Here is a 19,603-nt window from a genome sequence, read left to right as displayed (position 1 = left end):
GATATCTCCCACCCCATGCGGGACACCCTGGCAGCTCTATGCAGCTACTTCAGCCACCGGCTGATTCACCCCCGGTGTGTGAAGGAGAGGTACCGCAGGTCCTTCCTTCCTGCTGCTGTCAGGCTGCACAACCAGCTCTGCTGCTTTAGTGTTCAAAAGTTAGGGCCGAACTTTTGAACACAGGGAGAAATCGCCCCCCTCCCTGCAGCCATGTGCTCTCAATCGCCTCCAAAACACAACAGCAGGTTTAAGTCATAATCAAATGGATTTATTATCCATACAAACATAAAAACAGTTACAAACCGAATCACACTATTAATAACAAAACAAACATATAAATTCCATGAAATTGAGGCCCCGTCCGCACCACACGACAGATTGGTGTATCTTCCCCATGGTACCGAAGAGGTTTGAATCTCTCCAGGATTCACATCTCCTTTTTCCCCCAAAGTCTCTGAAAAGTCTCACATTACATATCGATCAGCTCAATGATTGGCTGAAATCCAATAAGCCCCTCCTCGGCCGTTGACCTATTGTTTTACTCTTAACACCTCACCCAGCCACTTTCGCCCAACCCCCGCTCCAGCACATTCCTCAAACCTGATCACACAGACACTCAAACACACTTCTTGGTCTAAACTTCCTTAAGTAAATACATTGTATCACATAATATCCATAACTAGAAAATGCATTTCCTGCTGAAAATGCGTTGGAATGCTGAAATTTGAAATGAATTGCAAAAACATTGCTGAAAATAGATATCCAATTTTTTTTAAATTGCAAAAAGCTTAATAATTCAAAAAGTTGAAAGATTCCAACTATGAAAAGTCATATCACCCCTCTCCTGAAAGAGCTGGAAATTTTGATATTCTAACGGTTTCTGTGGCTTAAAAAATGTCATCAGTGGTGATATTTGTAGTAGTATAGGTTGTAGTAGAAGTATTAGTCACATTAGAATAAGTACTAGTAGTAGCAGTAGTGATATTTGTAGTTGTAGTAGAAGTATTATTAGTAGTAGAAGTATTAGTAATTAGAAGAAGTAGTGGAAGACGTAGTATCAGTAGTCATAGTAATAGCTGTAGTATTGGTCGTAGTATTTAATATAACAGTAGAAGTAGTAGTAGTAGTAGTAGTAATAGTAATGGCAGTAGAAGAAGTAGCAGTAGTAGTACTAGTAGCAGTCGTACTAATAGCTGTAGTAGTATTACTACTTTTAGTAGCATGAATAGTAGTAGCAGTTGTCGTATAAGTAATAGTGGTAGTAATAATATTGATGGCAGCAGTAGTAGCAGTAGTAGTAATAGTAGCAACAGCAAAAGTTATAGTAGTAGTAGTAATACTATATTAGCAGCAGCAGTAGTAGTTGTCGCAGTAATAGTTAGAGCATTCATTTTTTTAACAAAAAAGCCAAATTTTGAGCTTGTTTAAATACAGTTCATCCATGGGGCTTTTATTTTGAAAGGGTGGGGCTGGGTGGGGGGGAGAGGGGGAGAGGAGACATAATCATAAAGTTTGACACACATAAACAGGTTATTAAATGCCTGGCTTCATCACAAGCATTTCACTCTTTTGGGCTTTTATTTTGAAATGGGGGTGTGTGCGTGTGTGTGTGTGGGGGGGGGTTCCTCTAAAAGTCTCTAAGACCTGAATGACTGTATGAGAGAGAGCGAGAGAGAGAGGAAATAATTAGTGAGAGAGCGAGACACATAGTTAAGGGTTTTCTCAACATTTGAAAGTTGAAATGGTGTCTTCAGCTGAAAGTATGAGGACGTTGAAGGATTTGAAAGTTGAAGAAGTTTAAGAGGATTTGAAAATATTCTCCATAGAGATCCCATTGAAAATAACCACTACTGCTATTACTACCACTACCACTACTATTATTACTTATACCACAACTGCTAATACTGCTATTCCTGCTACTACCAGTACTAATACTACTACAGCTATTAGTACAACTGCTACTAGTACTACTACTACTGCTACTTCAAAAACTGACTTTACTATTACTACTACTACTACTACTTATTATACTACTACTACTGTTACATAAAATACTACGACCACTACTACAGCTATTACTACGACTACTGATACTACTACTTCTACTACTTCTTCTAATTACTAATACTTCGACTACAACTTCTACTACTACTACAAATAGCACCACTGCTACAACTAGTACTAATTCAAATGCTACTAATACTTATACTGCCAATAATACTTCTACTACAACTACAACTTCTACTACTACTACAACAAATATCACTACCACTGGAATTCTTTTAAGCTACAGAAACTGTTCGAATATCAAAATGTTCAGCTCTTTCAGGAGAGGGGTGATATGACTTCATATTTGTAATCTTTAAACTTTTTGAATTATTAAGCTTTTTGCAATTTTTTTTAAATTGCATATCTATTTTCAGCAATTCTTTCACAATTAATTTCAGCTTTCAGCATTCCAACGCATTTTCAGCAGGAAATGCATTTTCTAGTTTATAATACTTGTTTTGATCTTGTTTTTACTATGTCTCTTGTTCCACTATGCTGCTGTAATCCTGTAAATTTACGTGACTAATAAAGGATTATTTAATCTTATTTTAACAGTGAAGTTACCTACCTACCTTTACTAACTTTTTTTAGTTTTAGTTGACCTATATGTAAAAAAATAAATGAGGTGAGACATATAGGGTGCTATATGTCTCACATGTGGACCACATTGATATTAATCAATGTGATTGATTAATATTGTAGAACTTGTCAGTAATGGGCTGACACACTTTACTGAATTAATTCTCAGTGGACGTTAGGGTCTATATTCTTTTTTTAATACTGCTATTCATATTATAATTTGGTGCTGAAATTACAAAACAATCTGCAGAATGTTAGCTCTGGCTGCTAATTATGGTTTAATAGATTATCAATCAAAAATGCACATGCTGTTGTTCAGGCTTTGGATTGCTGTTAAATTGCAATTAAAATCACCTTGGCCTTTGGGATAGATATTTAGAACTATGTTCTGACATTTATAATTGTTGTGAAGTGGAGCTTCTAGTGAGGACCAAGACACGTCTTGTTTGAACGGAACACTTTACTGTCTGAACTGCAGTATTACAAACTGTTACAGTGAACAAAACGCCCTCTTGCATTCGACATCTGGTATTCTTCGTATCATCATCATCATCATCTTTGTTAGCATCAATAAGACACGTACCGTGCTAGTTCCTGGCTCTTCAAACTAAAAGCACTTCCTGTCAACTAAGCATCTCACATCTACAGCTTAACAATATAAGCAGTGTTACACAAGCAACATGAACCATATTAATTATGTTATGCAATCAAACAATTCACAACAATACTAAGTTGGAGCCCATTTTACTAGTCATTGTTCTAAAGACGTTTTTTTGTGTTTTATTATGGCATCATTTACACGATGGAACCATCCTATTAAACAGTTTGTCATAGCTTCCAATGATTCCCTAAATCCTTTCATTTTCTCCCACTACACTTGATCTCACTTGAGACTGACTAGACTTGAGAGACTGACATTAAAGGTCTTTCCTTTATAAAAGGTTGTGGACGTTTTGAGCAATTTTGATGGTGAACTTGTGACTTTTATTAACTTTGACAGTGTATTTGGAACTTATTTAGTAATTTTTTAATGTGAATTTGGAGCTATCTGATTCATTTTGTTAAGGAATCTTTAACATTTTGAACAATCTTGACAGGTAATTTGGACCGTAAGCTGTAAGTTTGAGGGTTAATTTGGAACCTTATTAAATGATTATTGAGAGTGAATTTGTTTTAGTTTTTTGAGTCATTCTGAGAGTAGTCGAAGACTTAGGCTAAATGGAATAGGGACAGCCTTTTTTGGGTTCACCAGTCAACACAAGAATATTAAGGCTTAAAATCACATAAGAGATGGCGTTTTTGTTTTAAAGATGAATCTGAGTTTTGACTTTGATGTTTCTTTGTGACAGGATGAAGGTATCGTATCGAGGCCATTTTCTTCACAACATCTATACCAATTCATTCATTGACTCTCCAGAGTTCAGGTCTACTGAGATGCACAGAGGAGAGAAGTTTCAGGTAATTAATTAGTAGATCAGATGGACAACAGAAATAAACAAACTGCTTTTGTGCCTTCATTGCTGAATTGCCTCAAATAAAAACGTATCGGCCTTGTCATCTACATGTAGCCTTAAAGATTGCAGTGATAAAATGAATAATAGGTCAGAGCTAGTGTAGTAACGGACCACTGTTGATCCGTGATCCGTACGGATCCCCCCCTCACGGTTCGGCATGCATGGGAAACGTGGATTAATTCCAGTTTAACGTTTCACACAGTGTGAAATAAAGTTTTAATGACGACTGTTATCTTCAGTTATATTCAGTAAAATATGTCATCAGGACATCGGCATTCATAATTTTCTAGTCACCAACTCTAATAATGTCACATTGTCAACAACCAATCCGTGTTTAAATTGAGCAGAAGAGCTAGTTACGTCAGCAGCACCGCTAACGGTCAACGATTGAAGGTTCCGTTTGGTTACAATATGATGCGTTCAGGCTCTGTTTAGTGAAAATGAGTATGAGGCGAAGCTAAATTATAAGATAATCATGTAATTCACATGTAATCTCGCAAAAAGTAGTTTTGGTTAGAAACTTGAATAAATCCAGTTGTTTGAAGATGTTTTCACAACAACATAGATATTAGAGATGAATTATGACCTCTTTGCAATACCTCTAAGCAGCTTATAATACATCTTTAAAATGACTATTAACAAGATTTGTTTTAATCCATAAATATGCAATCTTTTTTTTCCTTTTTTGTGTGTTTTTAAGAAGATAAAAAACACTACACATGACAAAACTAAAAGTACAACATTTCGAGTATTTGATGGTTTACAGACTTCAGAGCCATCAAAATTATTTTTTTGGATGGTAGCAAAAAAGAAATTGTCTCGAGCCTGGAACCAGCTGTATAATTAAACAACAAAGGGATCTGTATCTGCCAATGTAGATCATCAATGATCATCAATTAGTATCGGCGGCAAAAAAACGTGCTCAGGGATCTGTAAAAGTTACATTTGCCCCATTTTTTTCTTTTGTGCTGATCCGTGATACGATCCGAACCGTGAGTTTTATGATCGGTTGCACATCTAATCAGAACTTGAACTAACTGCTTTTTTGAAAGACAAATGATGTGTTTGACAGGTGACCATCATGGCAGAGGAGGACTGTAAATTCCTTTGTTGGTCTCGAGAGAGGCTCACCTATTTCCTGGAGTCTAATACTTTCCTAAATGAGGTGTTCAGGCACCTCATTGGCAAAGACATCACCAACAAACTGTACTCTCTGAATGACCCCACACTCAGTGACAAGGTAGGTACAGGTCTCATGTCAAATTATAATAAAAACCTTTTAGTGGCACAAACACTGGAAGTAACACATCAACAGCATAATGGCTGACAGCTACAGAAATGATGGTGTTGATGATGATGGTGGTGGATGTGTTCCAGGCGGTGAAGAAGATGGACCGTCAGCCCAGCCTATGCTCTCAGCTGTCTATGATGCAGATGAGGAACAGCATGGCAAGCAGCAGCGATACTGATGATGTCCTTAACCAGATCCTACGAGGAGGTTCTGCGGGATCATCACTCCGTAAGTCACATTATCACCCCACGAGATCTTTCCCTGTGTTCAGGTTATTGTAACCATGAGTACAGCAGTACAGTTTACGGCAGAGTATTGCATTGGCTGATCTCGCAATTTCTAAACCTTTAATTTGAAATAATCAGTTATATCTAAGTAATACAAGCAAATGTACATTTACAGCTATTACAGTTACTATGTGTAAAATTAAACAATTATTCTAGCATTATTCAGATTTTTCCGTTATGTCTATTACTGTATAGGTTCAGAGTTAAAATTGAATCATCCATTAAAAACATGGGAAGCCCAGTGCTCCAATCCTAATCAAGCAATACTGATTACCATGGGAAATAAATACCAACAAAATAAAACCATGTTTTGAGAGGACTTATTTTGTAACAGGCATGTATCCTCATACAATGGTTTGTATGTAATATGAAAAGTTATTTCTCGTTTTCTGTGTGTTCTCCTAAGAACATCCAGCAACATCCAGTAAGTGTGCCTACAAAAGCTCCTGCAGTGTCAAACTTATTTTGGCAACAAAACGACTCTGTTTAGGACATTAGTTACATATCGTAACTCCTGATTCTATGAGTATCAGGCATGTATACCATGACGCTCCCGTTCATCTCCAGCACTCGGTCAAGGAATCAAGGGATTAATGGGACTGGTGGAAAAGCATGAAGGAGCATCCATGCCTGGCAATGCTAATGAGCTGCGCTGAACGCACTCCTCCGCATTAATGGTATCGGTAATATGAAATAGTAATGTGAGTAATAATAAAAGTGATATTAGCAGTTGGAGTCAGCAGGGCCATGGTAGGAGGAAGGACCAGGGTCCAGATGAAACCATGCTCCATGGAAACCTGTGAGGAGAGGAAGCACAAGGACTCCAGGGAAGAGACAAAATCAGTACTGTGCATTGATGGTATCGGTAATCGGATTAATAATGTTAACAATAAAGATCATAGTAGGTGTCAGCAGGGCCATGGCTGGTTGAAGAACCAGTGTCCAGATAAAACTGCGGTCATCCTGTGAGGCGAGAAAGCACAAATACTCCGGGGAAGAAGTAAAGTTAGTAATGAGCATTAATGGGACATCAATGCATACAGACAGAGGTGAAGAAGAGGAGGAGAGAGGTGCTCAGTGTAGGAAGTCCCCCTGTAGTTTTTGCCTATACCAGTTTGTCCATGGGCCGGTCCAAGGCAAGCCAGAGCCAGCCCCAGGGGCGGACTGGGGGGAAAAAGTGGCCCGGGATTTACTGTCAGACCGGCCCACTCAATACACGGCGCGCTGCCCACTCAATGCACGGTTTTTGCAGCAACTCACTCTTTTCTGCAACACAGTCTATGATTTTCTCACTGTCCAGCATCTGCAAAACATCTGTCTGAGTAGCCATCAACATAAAAGCCTCCAGGTGCTGTTGAGAGAGCGAGCTCCTGAGCCTGTTTTTGATATATTTCAGCGTCAAAAAGCTTTGCTCGCATGCTACCTGTGTGACAGAGAGGATAATCAGGAACCTGTATGCAAGGCCTATGATGTGGTATGCATCTGTCAGGAGGTTGTACTGCTTCAGAACTCGGTAGCAACAGATTGGACAGTCCTTGCAAGATGAGCACTTTTTGTAAACCATCTCTGCCTCATCTTCAGCCTCATCTTCAGCATCCTCCGGCCCGGCTTCTGTTGTCTTGGTTGTGTACTCCTCAAATACTTATGCCTTCAGCCTATCCCACTGTCGTGCCAGACGTTTGAGCTCGCTTTGTAACTCGCATAGTCAAATCAACGTAATTAACACAATGACAGCCACAAAGTCATAAGAACCAGTCACATATATTCATATGACAACAAAGCACATCAATCCAGCAGACCTGCAGCGGATCCACGCATTCCACCACACAAGAGCACGAGCCATCAAATATTATTCATAAAAACGTTACTGCAGATGTAAAAAAACAAACGCAGTTTGTCACTTACCAAATTCTTTGTTGACAAAGAATTTAATCCCAGTACATCGTTTCAGTTCCAGTAAGAAGTCCTTCTCGATTCATGGACGCCGTGACAGTCGAGCCGCCCCTGTATTTCGCCGGTCTACGGCGGCCATTCGCACCTCCGCCGGCCCCGCCCCGACCGTCGCCCGGCACGAGCGCACGCCGCAGACCGCGGTTATGGAGAAAAGTTTTTAAAAGCACCGTAGTGTCCAGCCGTGCTATGGCGTCCTCGGATCGCGAGGAGTAGTATAATGTCAGTTTATACTGTTGATACAGTTTTCACTGATTATTGACTTTCGGTATGAGAGTCAATTGAACGTGTTCTGTGAAGCATATAATATAGTCGGGGCCGGTGATGTCAGAAACCGGCCCAAACCCCGTCGGCCTACCGGGGATTCCCCCGGTATCCCCGATGGCCAGTCCGCCCCTGGCCAGCCCTAACTATAAGCACTATCAAAGAGGAAAGTCTTAAGCCTACTCTTAAATGTGGTGAGTGTGTCTGCCCCCCGGACAGAAACGGGAAGCTGGTTCCACAGAAGAGGAGCCTGATAACTGAAGGCTCTGGCTCCCGTCCTACTTTTTAAGACTCTAGGAACCACAAGTAACCCTGAATCACTGGATCGCAGCTCTCTAGTAGGGCAGTATGGTACTATAAGCTCTTTAAGATATGATGGAGCCTGACCAATTCGGGCTTTGTAGGTAAGTAAAAGGATTTTAAATTATATTCTAGATTTTACAGGGAGCCAGTGCAGAGAAGCTAATACAGGAGTAATATGATCTCTCCTCTTAGTTCTTGTTAGTACACGAGCTGCAGCATTCTGGATCAGCTGGAGAGATTTAAGAGACTTATTAGAGCAGCCTGAAAATAAGGAATTGCAGTAATCTAGTCTAGAGGTAACAAATGCATGAATTAATTTCTCTGCATCGCTTTGAGATAGGATGTGCCTGATTTTTGAAATATTACATAGGTGAAAAAAGGCAGTCCTAGAAATAAGTTTTATCTGAGAGTTGAAAGACAAATCCTGATCAAAGGTAACTCCAAGATTCTTGACGGTGCTGCTGGATGCCAGCGCAATGCCATCTAGAGAAACTATATCATTAGAAAACTGATTTCGGAGGTGTTCTGGGCCTAGTAGAATAACTTCAGTTTTGTCTGAGTTTAACATCAGGAAGTTGCAGGTCATCCAGGTTTTTATGTCCTTGAGACATGCTTGCAGTTTAGCGAGCTGGTTGGTTTCATCTGGTTTGATCGATATATATAATTGAGTATCATCTGCATAACAATGAAAGGTTATAGAGTGTTTTCTGATAATATTGCCTAAAGGAAGCATATATAAGGTGAACAAGATTGGTCCAAGCACAGAAGCTTGTGGAACTCCATAATTGACGTTGGTCCTCATCGAGGCTTCATCATTTACATAAACAAACTGAGATCGATCCGATAAATAGGATCCAAACCAGTTCAGTGCGGTTCCTTTGATGCCAATATAATGTTCCAGTCTCTGCAACAGGATGTAGTGGTCTATAGTGTCGAACGCAGCACTAAGGTCTAACAGGACAAGAACAGAGACGAGTCCTTTGTCTGATGCGATTAGAAGGTCATTAGTTATTTTTACCAGAGCTGTCTCTGTGCTATGATGCTTTCTAAATCCTGACTGAAAATCCTCAAATAAACTATTGTTCCACAGAAAGTCACACAACTGATTTGCAACTGCTTTCTCAAGGATCTTAGAGAGGAAGGGAAGGTTAGAGATCGGCCTATAGTTGGCCAACACCTCTGGATCCAGAGTGGGCTTCTGAAGAAGAGGTTTAATCACAGCTACGTTAAAGGACTATGGTACATGACCTGTTACTAAAGCCAGGTTGATAATATCTAATAAAGTTGTGCTAATTAATGGTAGCACTTCTTTAAGCAGCCTAGTCGGTATCGGGTCTAAGAGACAGGTGGACGGTTTAGACGTAAAAATTGTTGAAGTCAGTTTGTCAAGGTCAATGGGAGTAAAGCCATCTAAACATATATCAGGGTTTACAGCTGTTTCTAAGGTTACTCTATTTGTGGAAAGATCGGTCGAGGGCAGGAGATTATTAATGTTCTCTCTTATAATTATAATCTCATCATTAAAGAAGTTCATGAAGTCATTGCTACTGAGGTCTATAGGGATACTCGGCACAACAGAGCTGTGACTCTCTGTCAGCCTGGCTACAGTGCTGAAGAGGAACCTGTGGTTGTTCTTATTTTTCTCTATTAACGATGAGTAACAAGCTGCTCTGACATTACGGAGGGCCTTCTTATACGTTTTAAGACAGTCTCGCCAGAGTAACCGAGATTCTTCCAAGTTAGTGGAACGCCATGTTCTTTCAAGTTTTCGCGATGTTTGCTTTAATTTGCGGGTTTCAGGGTTATACCATGGAGCAAATCTCCTTTGTTTTACCAACTTCTTTTTTAAAGGAGCAATAGAGTCAAGTGTCATTCTCAGTGAGCTTGTAGCACTGTCGACAAGATGATCAATCTGGGTCGGACTAAAGTTAGCACAGGAGTCCTCCGTCACATCGAAGCATGGTATTGAGTTAAATACAGACGGAATCGCTTCTTTAAATTCAGCTACGGCACCATCAGATAGACATCTAGTGTAGTAACTCTTGCTTAACGGTGTACACTCCGTTAGTAGGAATTCAAAGGTTATTAGATAATGGTCCGATAGAAGAGGGTTCTGTGGATAGACTATTAAATCTTCTATGTCAATGCCATAAGTCAGAACCAGGTCGAGAGTGTGGTTAAAACAGTGAGTGGGTTTCTGTACATTCTGACAGAAACCAATCGAATCTAATCATGAAATAAATGCAGTACTGAGGCTGTTGTTCTCGACATCTACATGAATATTAAAGTCACCTACAATAATTACTTTATCTATTTTAAGGACTAGACTTGATAAATAATTCCGATAAAAATTCTGAATACGGACCTGGGGCCCGGTACACTACAACAAATATAACTGGCTGTATTGTTTTCCAGGTTGGGTGTGAAAGACTAAGAACCAAGCTTTCAAATGAGTTATAGTCTAGTTTAGGTTTAGGGTGTAATAATAGGCTCGAGTCAAAGATGGCTGCTACTCCACCTCCTCGGCCGGTGCCTCGAGGAATGTGAGTATTGATATGACTTGGAGGAGTCGATTCATTTAGGCTGACATATTCTTCATTACTCAGCCAGGTTTCAGTAAGACAAAATAAATCAATATGATGATCTGATATTAGCTCATTTACTAGTAGAGCTTTAGATGACAAAGATCTGATATTTAAGAGTCCACATTTAATTATCCTATTTTGTTGCACTGTTTTAAGTGCAACAAAGTTTAGTTTTAACTTGGATTAAGTTATTTTGTTTAACGCCTCGATCGTTTATTTTTGATTTAATTAATTTCAGTGGCCGTAGGGCAGACACAGTCTCTATGTGGTTTTGCGTGAGTAACTGCTCTAATGGAAGCTCAGAGGAGTGTGTAAGACTGCAACTCTGCTTCCTGGTCTGATCTCTGGGTTGTCATGGACCAGGTCCATACAGAAACCGTAAGGTTATGTAGGCTGCTGTTGCTTTGTTGTCTTTGCGAATCAGCACTCTGATTCTGCAGGAGCAGGCCACATAAGGATGCACATAAACTCTTGATCTCTAGCACCCTCTAATTGTATTTAGCTTTTTTGGCACCCTTTGACATACTTGAAAATTCACAAAACGTGGGGCACACAACAAGACTGTGAACATTACAAGTAGGGATGCCCCCCAATACCTGGTTCTAAACGGGCATCGATAAGACAGTAGTAAATACCTGGAGCATCAATACCTGGACCGTAGTCAACGGTTCTGCTATCGGTGCTTTAGAAGTTATGGAATGAGATCTCGGCTGAGGCTGCAGCCCTGACCCAGCCAACCCCCCTCCCTCCACCAGCGCCGGTCCTAGCCCAAGTCCCTTCTTGCAAGCAGCTACAGGGAAGATGACCCAGGAGAAGGTGAACGAGTGTCACAGGGCTGTTACCCAGTTTATTGTTAAAGGCATTTCCTCTGTTCCTCAGTAAATGCAAACCCAGAACTTCCTCCATGTTAATTTGTTGTCTTGATAAGTAATCATAATGTATATTTCCACCATGTCATGTAACAGCACTCTGCCGCTCCCACTTTCTCTAGTTTACTGTTTTCATTTTTTTTTTTTTTCCAATTACCTGATTATTTCCATTTCTGGATCGGCGTTAAGCTACTATCAATGAATATTAAACATTAAGCTACTATCAATGAATATTAAACATTCACATCAAATTATCAATGCCTCAGCTGGCATAGTCTTTACCTTTCCTCGTCAGCTATTAATGTGAAAAATGTTAAGGTAGTGTAAGCGTCGTGGGTGTATGATAAAGGAATTAATCAGTCCAACACGTTTTGGGTTTTTCTCATAACTTTAGTCAAGCTTCTAAACACAGGATTTCAGTCTTACAGTAGTGTTACATTTCAGTGGCAAAACTCGAAAGGGATAGATTTGAAGTGGGGTTGTATACTGTGTACTTACCAATATTGCATCAGTTTATTACCTGCAGTAATGAACTGCTGTGGACGGGAGCAGCAGCAAAATGTGTTTGAGCCACTAGAACCACTTAAACATCTGTCAATTTAATGGTGAAAGATCTGAGATATGGAGCAGTTCAATTTCCTCTCAACAGCACATAGCAGCCCTTGCGCCTTAGTATACTGTTAGCACCATTAGCGAACAGTTTTTACCTAATGGGGTAACAGGGCAGGTGGCACATGCCATAGGCACAGCTCACGGGAGCAATATGGGGTTAAGCGTCTTGTCCAAGGACACATCGACATGGACTGAAGGAGCCGTGGCATTTTTTCTGGGGCATCTTTTATTTGCTCCCGCCGGCCACACCAGAATGGCCATGAATTGAATACTGGCTTTAAAAAAAAAAAACATTACCACAATGAAGCAATGGAAAGCATGCTTAAAGATTGGGGTGATTATTAACATTTATCCGGATATCACCATTAATTGTCGAATGGTTGAAGTAGTGTTCATGTTAGCACTCTTCTTTGCTGATACAGGGGTATTTGTCTCAGGACAGGTTATTTTCTTTTCTTTTTGTAAATTACTTTTTTAATTCATTTTTTTCTAGAAAAATCCCCTGGCACCAAGACCTCCTCAAAGATGAAGCCAATAGAAGAAGGCATGGAAGATGATGTTTTTGAAGAATCTGCTTCTTCCAAGTCTCGCCGTATGCCCAGCACTTCCACTGAGGACGTGTAGCCAGCAGGGGAAGATTACACAAGATCCAATGTATGCACTTCTTGTTTAGCAACAACAACTAGAATCTGATAGATACACCCGCAAGGCCGACATCACCACGTTATTTTCGTAAGTAAATGGATATCCTCCTGCTGGCAACAAATGTCAGTTGAGAAATATCAAAGATATGTTTCTGGTCATTTAGTAACAGTTTCTCCATTACATAGTTTGCCCACCAGAGAGCACTGAAGAGTTTATTTTTACACTGGTAAATGTTCTTCTTCGAAGCCACTAGAAATACCTTCTTATGAAAATGTCATATATCAATGCTCCACTTGTTCATTGGCTACTTGTTAACTGTGTTTGGTGCTTATTTTGGGAAGCAGGCGTTGTGGCTCCAGGGGGCCTGGCCCGCCCACAGAGCTGACATGGCCCCATATAGTCACATCATGTATCATTTAGTTGTTTTTGCTATTTTAATATAGATACATATAGCTCAAACAGAGGAGGCAAAAATACAACTGACCAACTGCCTGATCAATACACTCAAATGCCAGCCCACGGATTTATGTCTGCCGCTGGTTCAGTTGGGTAGTAGTGAACTTCATGTAATAAAACTAGTAGCGGAACTACATTTTGCAGCAGCTTGCTGGTAGTTTAACTACATTCATATTTGTATGTTGATTAAAAAAATGTAATTTAATTTTAAGTACTTTTGTTACTTTTCTTTTTTGTGTACAAATGAAACTACAAACTATTTTAGGCCATAAAAGGAAATATTTTACCATTCCTTCTAGACTGTAAGTGAACCCCTTTGACCAGACTGTTTTAGGTGTTAAGATTACACAAGTCAGATGTTACAAAACTGACAAGTAAGACAACAGGCCAAATTGTTTAGACCATTGTTCTGAAAATGAGCAGGGTATTGTATTTTTTGTTTCAGTTGAGTTGCATTTTTTTGTGACATCACATACATTTGTGTGTACATTGACAATTTGCTCAGTCATTTTTCTAGATTTTTCCCTTTGCTATAGTTCAGCTTCTTCCAATGTGAAGTAATTGGCAGGTTATGCTCCCCAACGCTGCTAAGGCAGTAGAGCAGTAATAGTGTACAGTGTGGCTTCAGAGCTTTTTCACTGAAAACAGCTGCCTGTTGGAAACAAGGCTGATGGAAATGCTGAAACTGAACCAAAACAATGAAGATTGAGAGCTGTAAAACCCAAACTATGAGCTAAATGATGCTAGAAAGCTGCGTAGAGCTGACGGTAACTGCAGGGTAGATTCATTCTCTGTGGGTTCATTATAAAAAGTGACACCATTAGTCATTTATTCTATTGGTAATATATAAATATTGATTCATGCAGTTTTAAAGTGTCAACCATTAAGATTTCAGTCCTGGTTGATTTCGATTTTCTTTTTGAGTGAAAACAATGGAATTGCGCTCAGCATTTAGTCTGGAGTCTGGTTGGGCTGATTCAGAAACTCCATACTAACATGCTATTCTTCAAAATTGTGTGCATTGTTCCATTTTTCTATGTATACAACAGAGACAAACTGTAATGCAGCATTTCCCCCCGGATTGTCGTCACAGACACCCAGTTGGCAAATATATAAATATTGCTATACTTTCATCAGTGGGCCTCAATCACCATTCTGTTAGCTCTGGCAATAGACAGTGACTTAACAGACATGTATTCAACTGAAAATCTTCAAGCTTGCCACTTGAAATTGTCAAATATCAACATCCTTTATTGGTGCCTAACAACTTATACACTTACGGTGACCGTACAATATCGTCCTGGACAGATAACTCTGAAAACAGAACATGAGTTCATTTGTTTCTGTAAAACATAACTGATCAGCATTGATGCAATCCATTGTAATGTTTTTGATAGTATATCGACACAAACATTCCCTGTTTTAGCCACAGGTTTTAGCCACAACACAACAGCATATTAGTAAGTGAGGATTTTCATTTTTTTTGGAGAAATGATTTTATTCAACAAAGTATTCTTTTTAAAATGTTGAAACAGAAGGCGGTAAACTGTACTTGTATATCTTTTTTCTAGTCTTCCGCCCACCAAAGCGCTTTAACACTACATATCATCATTCACCCATTCACACCAATTCATACACTGATGAATACACAGGGCTACCATGTACCTGCCCAGAACTAACACTGACACACCGTAGGCACAGCTAGCACAGCGTGCGACTAGTGGTGCCAGGGATCAAACCACCGATCCTTTGATTGAAGGATGACCCTACTCTCCACTGAGCCGCAGTCACTACACACGCGGGGCATGCAAGGGAAATGTCTTGTCCTGATACTGTTAGCTGTATATTAAAGCTTTAGATTAAATTATTGTTGGGAATTTATTGTTGCAACCCATAAAATGTATGAGACCTAACTCAGTTGTTAGGTCACCACAGAATTGAGAAGTGTTTCTGAGCTTCTGCAAAGCATGCTGATTTTCATTATAAAGGCGAAATGCCCTAACTGAGTTATTGCTTAATTATAGTTGTATATAAAGATGGAATTGAAGGTAATTCGTAATGTCAATATTAATAATTGATGTTGGCAAAAGGAAATGTCACATTTTATACTTTAATTTACTCCTCCTAGCCAGTTGACCAGATCAGTCTCAAATTTAGTAAGGAAAGCCTTATGACATTGAAGATGCTTCATCATGAATATTGTGAGTTTTTGTGGAACGCTGTTGCCGTGGCAACGCATCATTCGCCATGAAAAAGAAGCTGATGGTTCAGTGGCTTGGGATGCTCAAAAACTCATGGAAATTTATACATGTCTCATAGGTCATGGGAATACATATTTTATATGGGTTTTTGGCTTGGCCATTTTAAATTGTCTCCATAGCGCCCCCTACAATATTTCAAAAGAGCAGACCCAGCGCTACATTTGAGTTACATGTAGGAAACTTGGTAGGCACATGTATCCCATAAAGACTTTAAAAAAGACTCATGGAACCATGCTGTAAACCGTACCGGAAGTCAGCCATTGTTTTGAGCCAACTTTTTTGTTGGACTTCGCTGGCAACATTAGCTTGGGAGGAGTAAATGGTGCCAAAAATCCGAGGGTCATAGATGGAGCTAATGACAACAATTTTGAATGTCAATGCATCAGATTGCAGTGCAGACCAAGAGCTCTATTCACAGGAAAGTAGTCTTTGTCCAAGTTGAGCTGCTTGGTTGCCTTATATCGATCGATGCTGATTAGGAATGCCCAACTGTTCCATTTTGAAAGCTGAAACCCACCATTGGAACATGAAGTGAGGTTTTTTTACCAGCTGCAATGCCTCTGCTCTGAACAAACAACAAAACCCCTCTGGCAAAGGAAATTATGTTGGCAGTGACTGCAGGGCAGCTACTCTTCCAAAAGTCACTCTCACCTCCTCTTTGTGAACCATTCACAACCCACCCCAGTAGGGTGCAAACAGCATCAGGTTCATTGTCACAGCTGTTGATAGTTTCCCATGGTTCAAGAAGTATTTGGGCATTGGAGAAAATCCACCTCAGCATCAAGATCGAGAGCTTTGATCCTTTTAAGATGAGGCCATCTTCTGAAGTCTTCCTGTGTCACAATGCTGCTTTGGTGACAGGCATGATCTTTTGAGTATAGACATCAGGGAGATAAAAACAGTCACCATTGTAACTAGAGACTAACAATTCAGTCAAAACAAGGATGCTCACAGTATTCTCCTGGCCCATGGTGACCAAGCTGCAGCTACCCCCTGTTCCAGCTGCCACCGCCGAGTCGCAGCTACCCCTGGTTCCTGTCCCCGCAGGGCCGCAGCGATCTCCTGTTCTTGTCCCCCAAAGGCCCTAGCTTTCCCCGGCTGCCGCCAGTCCCCAGAGCAACTCCGGCAGTCCGGTCGTCATCCTCCTGCCCGTCCCCCGAGGTGCTTCTGCCCGTCTGGTTGTCCTTCTGGCCACCCCCCGAAACGCTTCTGCCAGTCCGCCTGGAAAGAGATACAGAAGTGTCAGTTGCCGAACTACCAGACTTCAAAACAGCTTCTTTCCTTTGGCTACGAGACTCCTTAATTCATCCTCCACCCTCTATATATATATATATATCATTTCTTCTGTAGCAAATTGTGACTACAATCTAAATTTCGTTGTGCAACCCTGTTGTACAGTGACAAATAAAAACCTTGTAACCTTTTCATACATGACAACATTTTAGGTGAACAATAATACATTTTTTGTTTCACTTTTTACTTTACTCCCATTATATTTTGCCTCTGAACATCGTCTACTTTCTGGCTGGCTACTTGAGGCTGGTGCTGCGTGCACATTGAAATCAATGAGGTAATAAGAAATTAATTCATTTTGATAAAAAAACAAATGCGCAGTGGGAGAGATTGAGGCCGTTCCTCGGCAAGTGGATTAATAATGCCTCGTCACGTAATGCCCCCAAAGTGAAAGTGCCGATCCTCAACTGGTTCTGCGCCGAACGATGCCCACCTCCCTCCATGCCACTCAGCGGGGGAGTGAGCAAGGAACCCTTCAAAGGGGCGCTGATTATATGAACATTCCGCCCGCACACAGAGCTGGCCGAAAACTAGTAAGTAGTGAAGCTGTCCATTGTCTAAATCACATCTTCTCATTATGGCCTCTTAGATTGAGTGTGTTGCATCATGGGTTGTTGCTAGCCTAAAGGTTGCTCGCTTGCAGTTTCCTTCAAGTCCGCTCATAGTGTCTTTGTTAACCAAAGCAACCCAAGGACACACTGGCAAAGACTCAATACAGGACGGTTCCAAAAAAGGTTTGGAACACAGACATGGCGGTACTAAGACGAACTGGCCCAGACAAAGGGGAGCATACAGACCAAATACTCTACTGAAGAGGAGGGGTAATTGGTAACAGGTGAAGCTGATTCACCTGGACCCTTAACCCTCTTAACCCTCTTAACCCTCAATTAAAATGATTTATGTTATAATAACAAAAATGTGTTTAAATATCATTTTACATTTATATAACTGCATGTACAATATTTGTACACTTGAATAAACAATAATCAAATGCAGAGAGAGTTATTTAACAATATGTTAGGGAGAAGTTAGTTATAGTCTTACAGTTACAACCGGCCCTTTGAGGGCGACCGTGATGCTGATGTGGCCCAGAGTGAAAATGAGTTTGAGACCCCTGCTCTAGAAGATCTTCGGGCGTGCTTGGACTGTACAGACTGGGATGTTTTCAGGACTGCTTCCAACAGCCTGGATGAGTACACAGAGGCTGTAACTTCATATATCAGCTTCTGTGAGGACAGCTGTGTTCCAACAAGCACCAGGGTGAGTTACAACGACAAACCCTGGTTCACAGCAGAGCTCAGACAGCTAAGGCTGCAAAAAGATCAGGCCTTTAAGAGTGGGGACAAGGTCTTGTACAAAGAGTCGAAATACAGGTTTAGCAAGGCAGTGAGAGACGCTAAACGACTGTACTCTGAGAAACTCCAACATCAGCTCTCAGCCAATGACTCTGCTTCTGTGTGGAGAGGTCTCAGATAGTTTTAATGTCGGGGATATTTTTATTTTCACATCTAACTTAAAATTTTTGTAAAAAAATAAAACTTTATTTTTTTTTGCTGGCGGATTCGTGGGCCACATAAAATGACATGGCGGGCCGTATGTTTGACACCCCTGAGCTAGAGTGAGAGCATAACCGTCAGAGTGGAACGGAGCAGGAAAATCTTCTGTGATTTTTCCAAACAAATTGCTCCAGCTCCCACAATTTTTACTCTTGAAACACCATTTTGGCCAAAAAGCTTGGAAATGTTGTGCAGGTCGCAGTAAAGTGTCTATGGAATCCAACGGACTTAAACATTTGGCTCAAAGAGCCACAGAGCGACATGAACTCCAACCAACTGCTCCATTAGACTCCATGTTAAATCTCACCACTCATTTCTCAAAGAACGCAGACGGTACCAGTTTTGTCTATTGCGCTTGAGCTCACATTATTAACACCACAAACATAAAAAACACAGCGAGTCTTATCTCTCTCACGGTATCCATATTTTATTGATTAGTCTCATGGTTTTGGTATGAAGGGCATATGTTTGACATGTAGTTTTGTTGAAATTCACTGTTCACTCTAATTCTTAACCTTTTTGACCTCGGGGCCCAACTTTTCAAGTACAAAGTGTCCCGGGGCCCATTCAAATATTAACACTATTAGTTTAACGAATTGATCTCACTCTTAGTTTGATTTGTATTCAATAACTATATTGTTACCTGTTCAACTCCACCCCTATTTTGGAGCAAAACCGCCTAAAATGACATACCCAAATTAAAATGGCTGTAGCTTCTGAACCACTCTGACAATATGCATCAAAAGTGTCAGAAAACCTGTAGGTCATACAGAAACAGAGCAGTGGGCCTTTGGAATCAGTAAAAATTGAAGATTTTTGGCTGCATAAAATAAATAAAGTATAAATAACTGACCGTGGCTGTATCAGTACAGGTAAAGGACAGTATAGGGCTGTAACTACACTATCAGTAAACAACTGCCTCAAATTTGAAGAAGATTGGACAAAGTATGACCATTCTACAGTCTTTCCTCCATGAAGAGATCCAGGCGGAGCTCTAAAAGGACATTTGGAGACCCAAATGGACACATTGATATTCTGACACACTAAAGGTGTTTCTCCATTTATATTTTGATATTATTTTATTTTCGT

The 19,603-nt window shown here is 40.3% G+C and overlaps 1 protein-coding gene across 1 annotated transcript in view; it reads left to right on the top strand.

The window, feature by feature from the left end:
- popdc1 (popeye domain cAMP effector 1) overlaps window positions 1–15,262 on the top strand; it is a 29,932-nt gene extending 14,670 nt beyond the window's left edge. Inside the window, exons 5-8 of the mRNA XM_079275130.1 lie at window positions 3,978–4,086; window positions 5,215–5,382; window positions 5,520–5,661; window positions 12,797–15,262. Coding sequence (XP_079131256.1) covers window positions 3,978–4,086; window positions 5,215–5,382; window positions 5,520–5,661; window positions 12,797–12,927 — 550 coding nt within the window. The 3' untranslated portion in view covers window positions 12,928–15,262. The remainder of the gene's footprint in view (window positions 1–3,977; window positions 4,087–5,214; window positions 5,383–5,519; window positions 5,662–12,796) is intronic.
- Window positions 15,263–19,603: the final 4,341 nt, after the last annotated feature.

This window comes from Melanostigma gelatinosum, assembly GCF_949748355.1.
Source record: "Melanostigma gelatinosum genome assembly, chromosome: 9".
Lineage (NCBI taxonomy): Eukaryota > Metazoa > Chordata > Actinopteri > Perciformes > Zoarcidae > Melanostigma > Melanostigma gelatinosum.
Note: the sequence above shows the minus strand (reverse complement) of the source record. Positions and strands in the feature narration are given on the sequence as shown.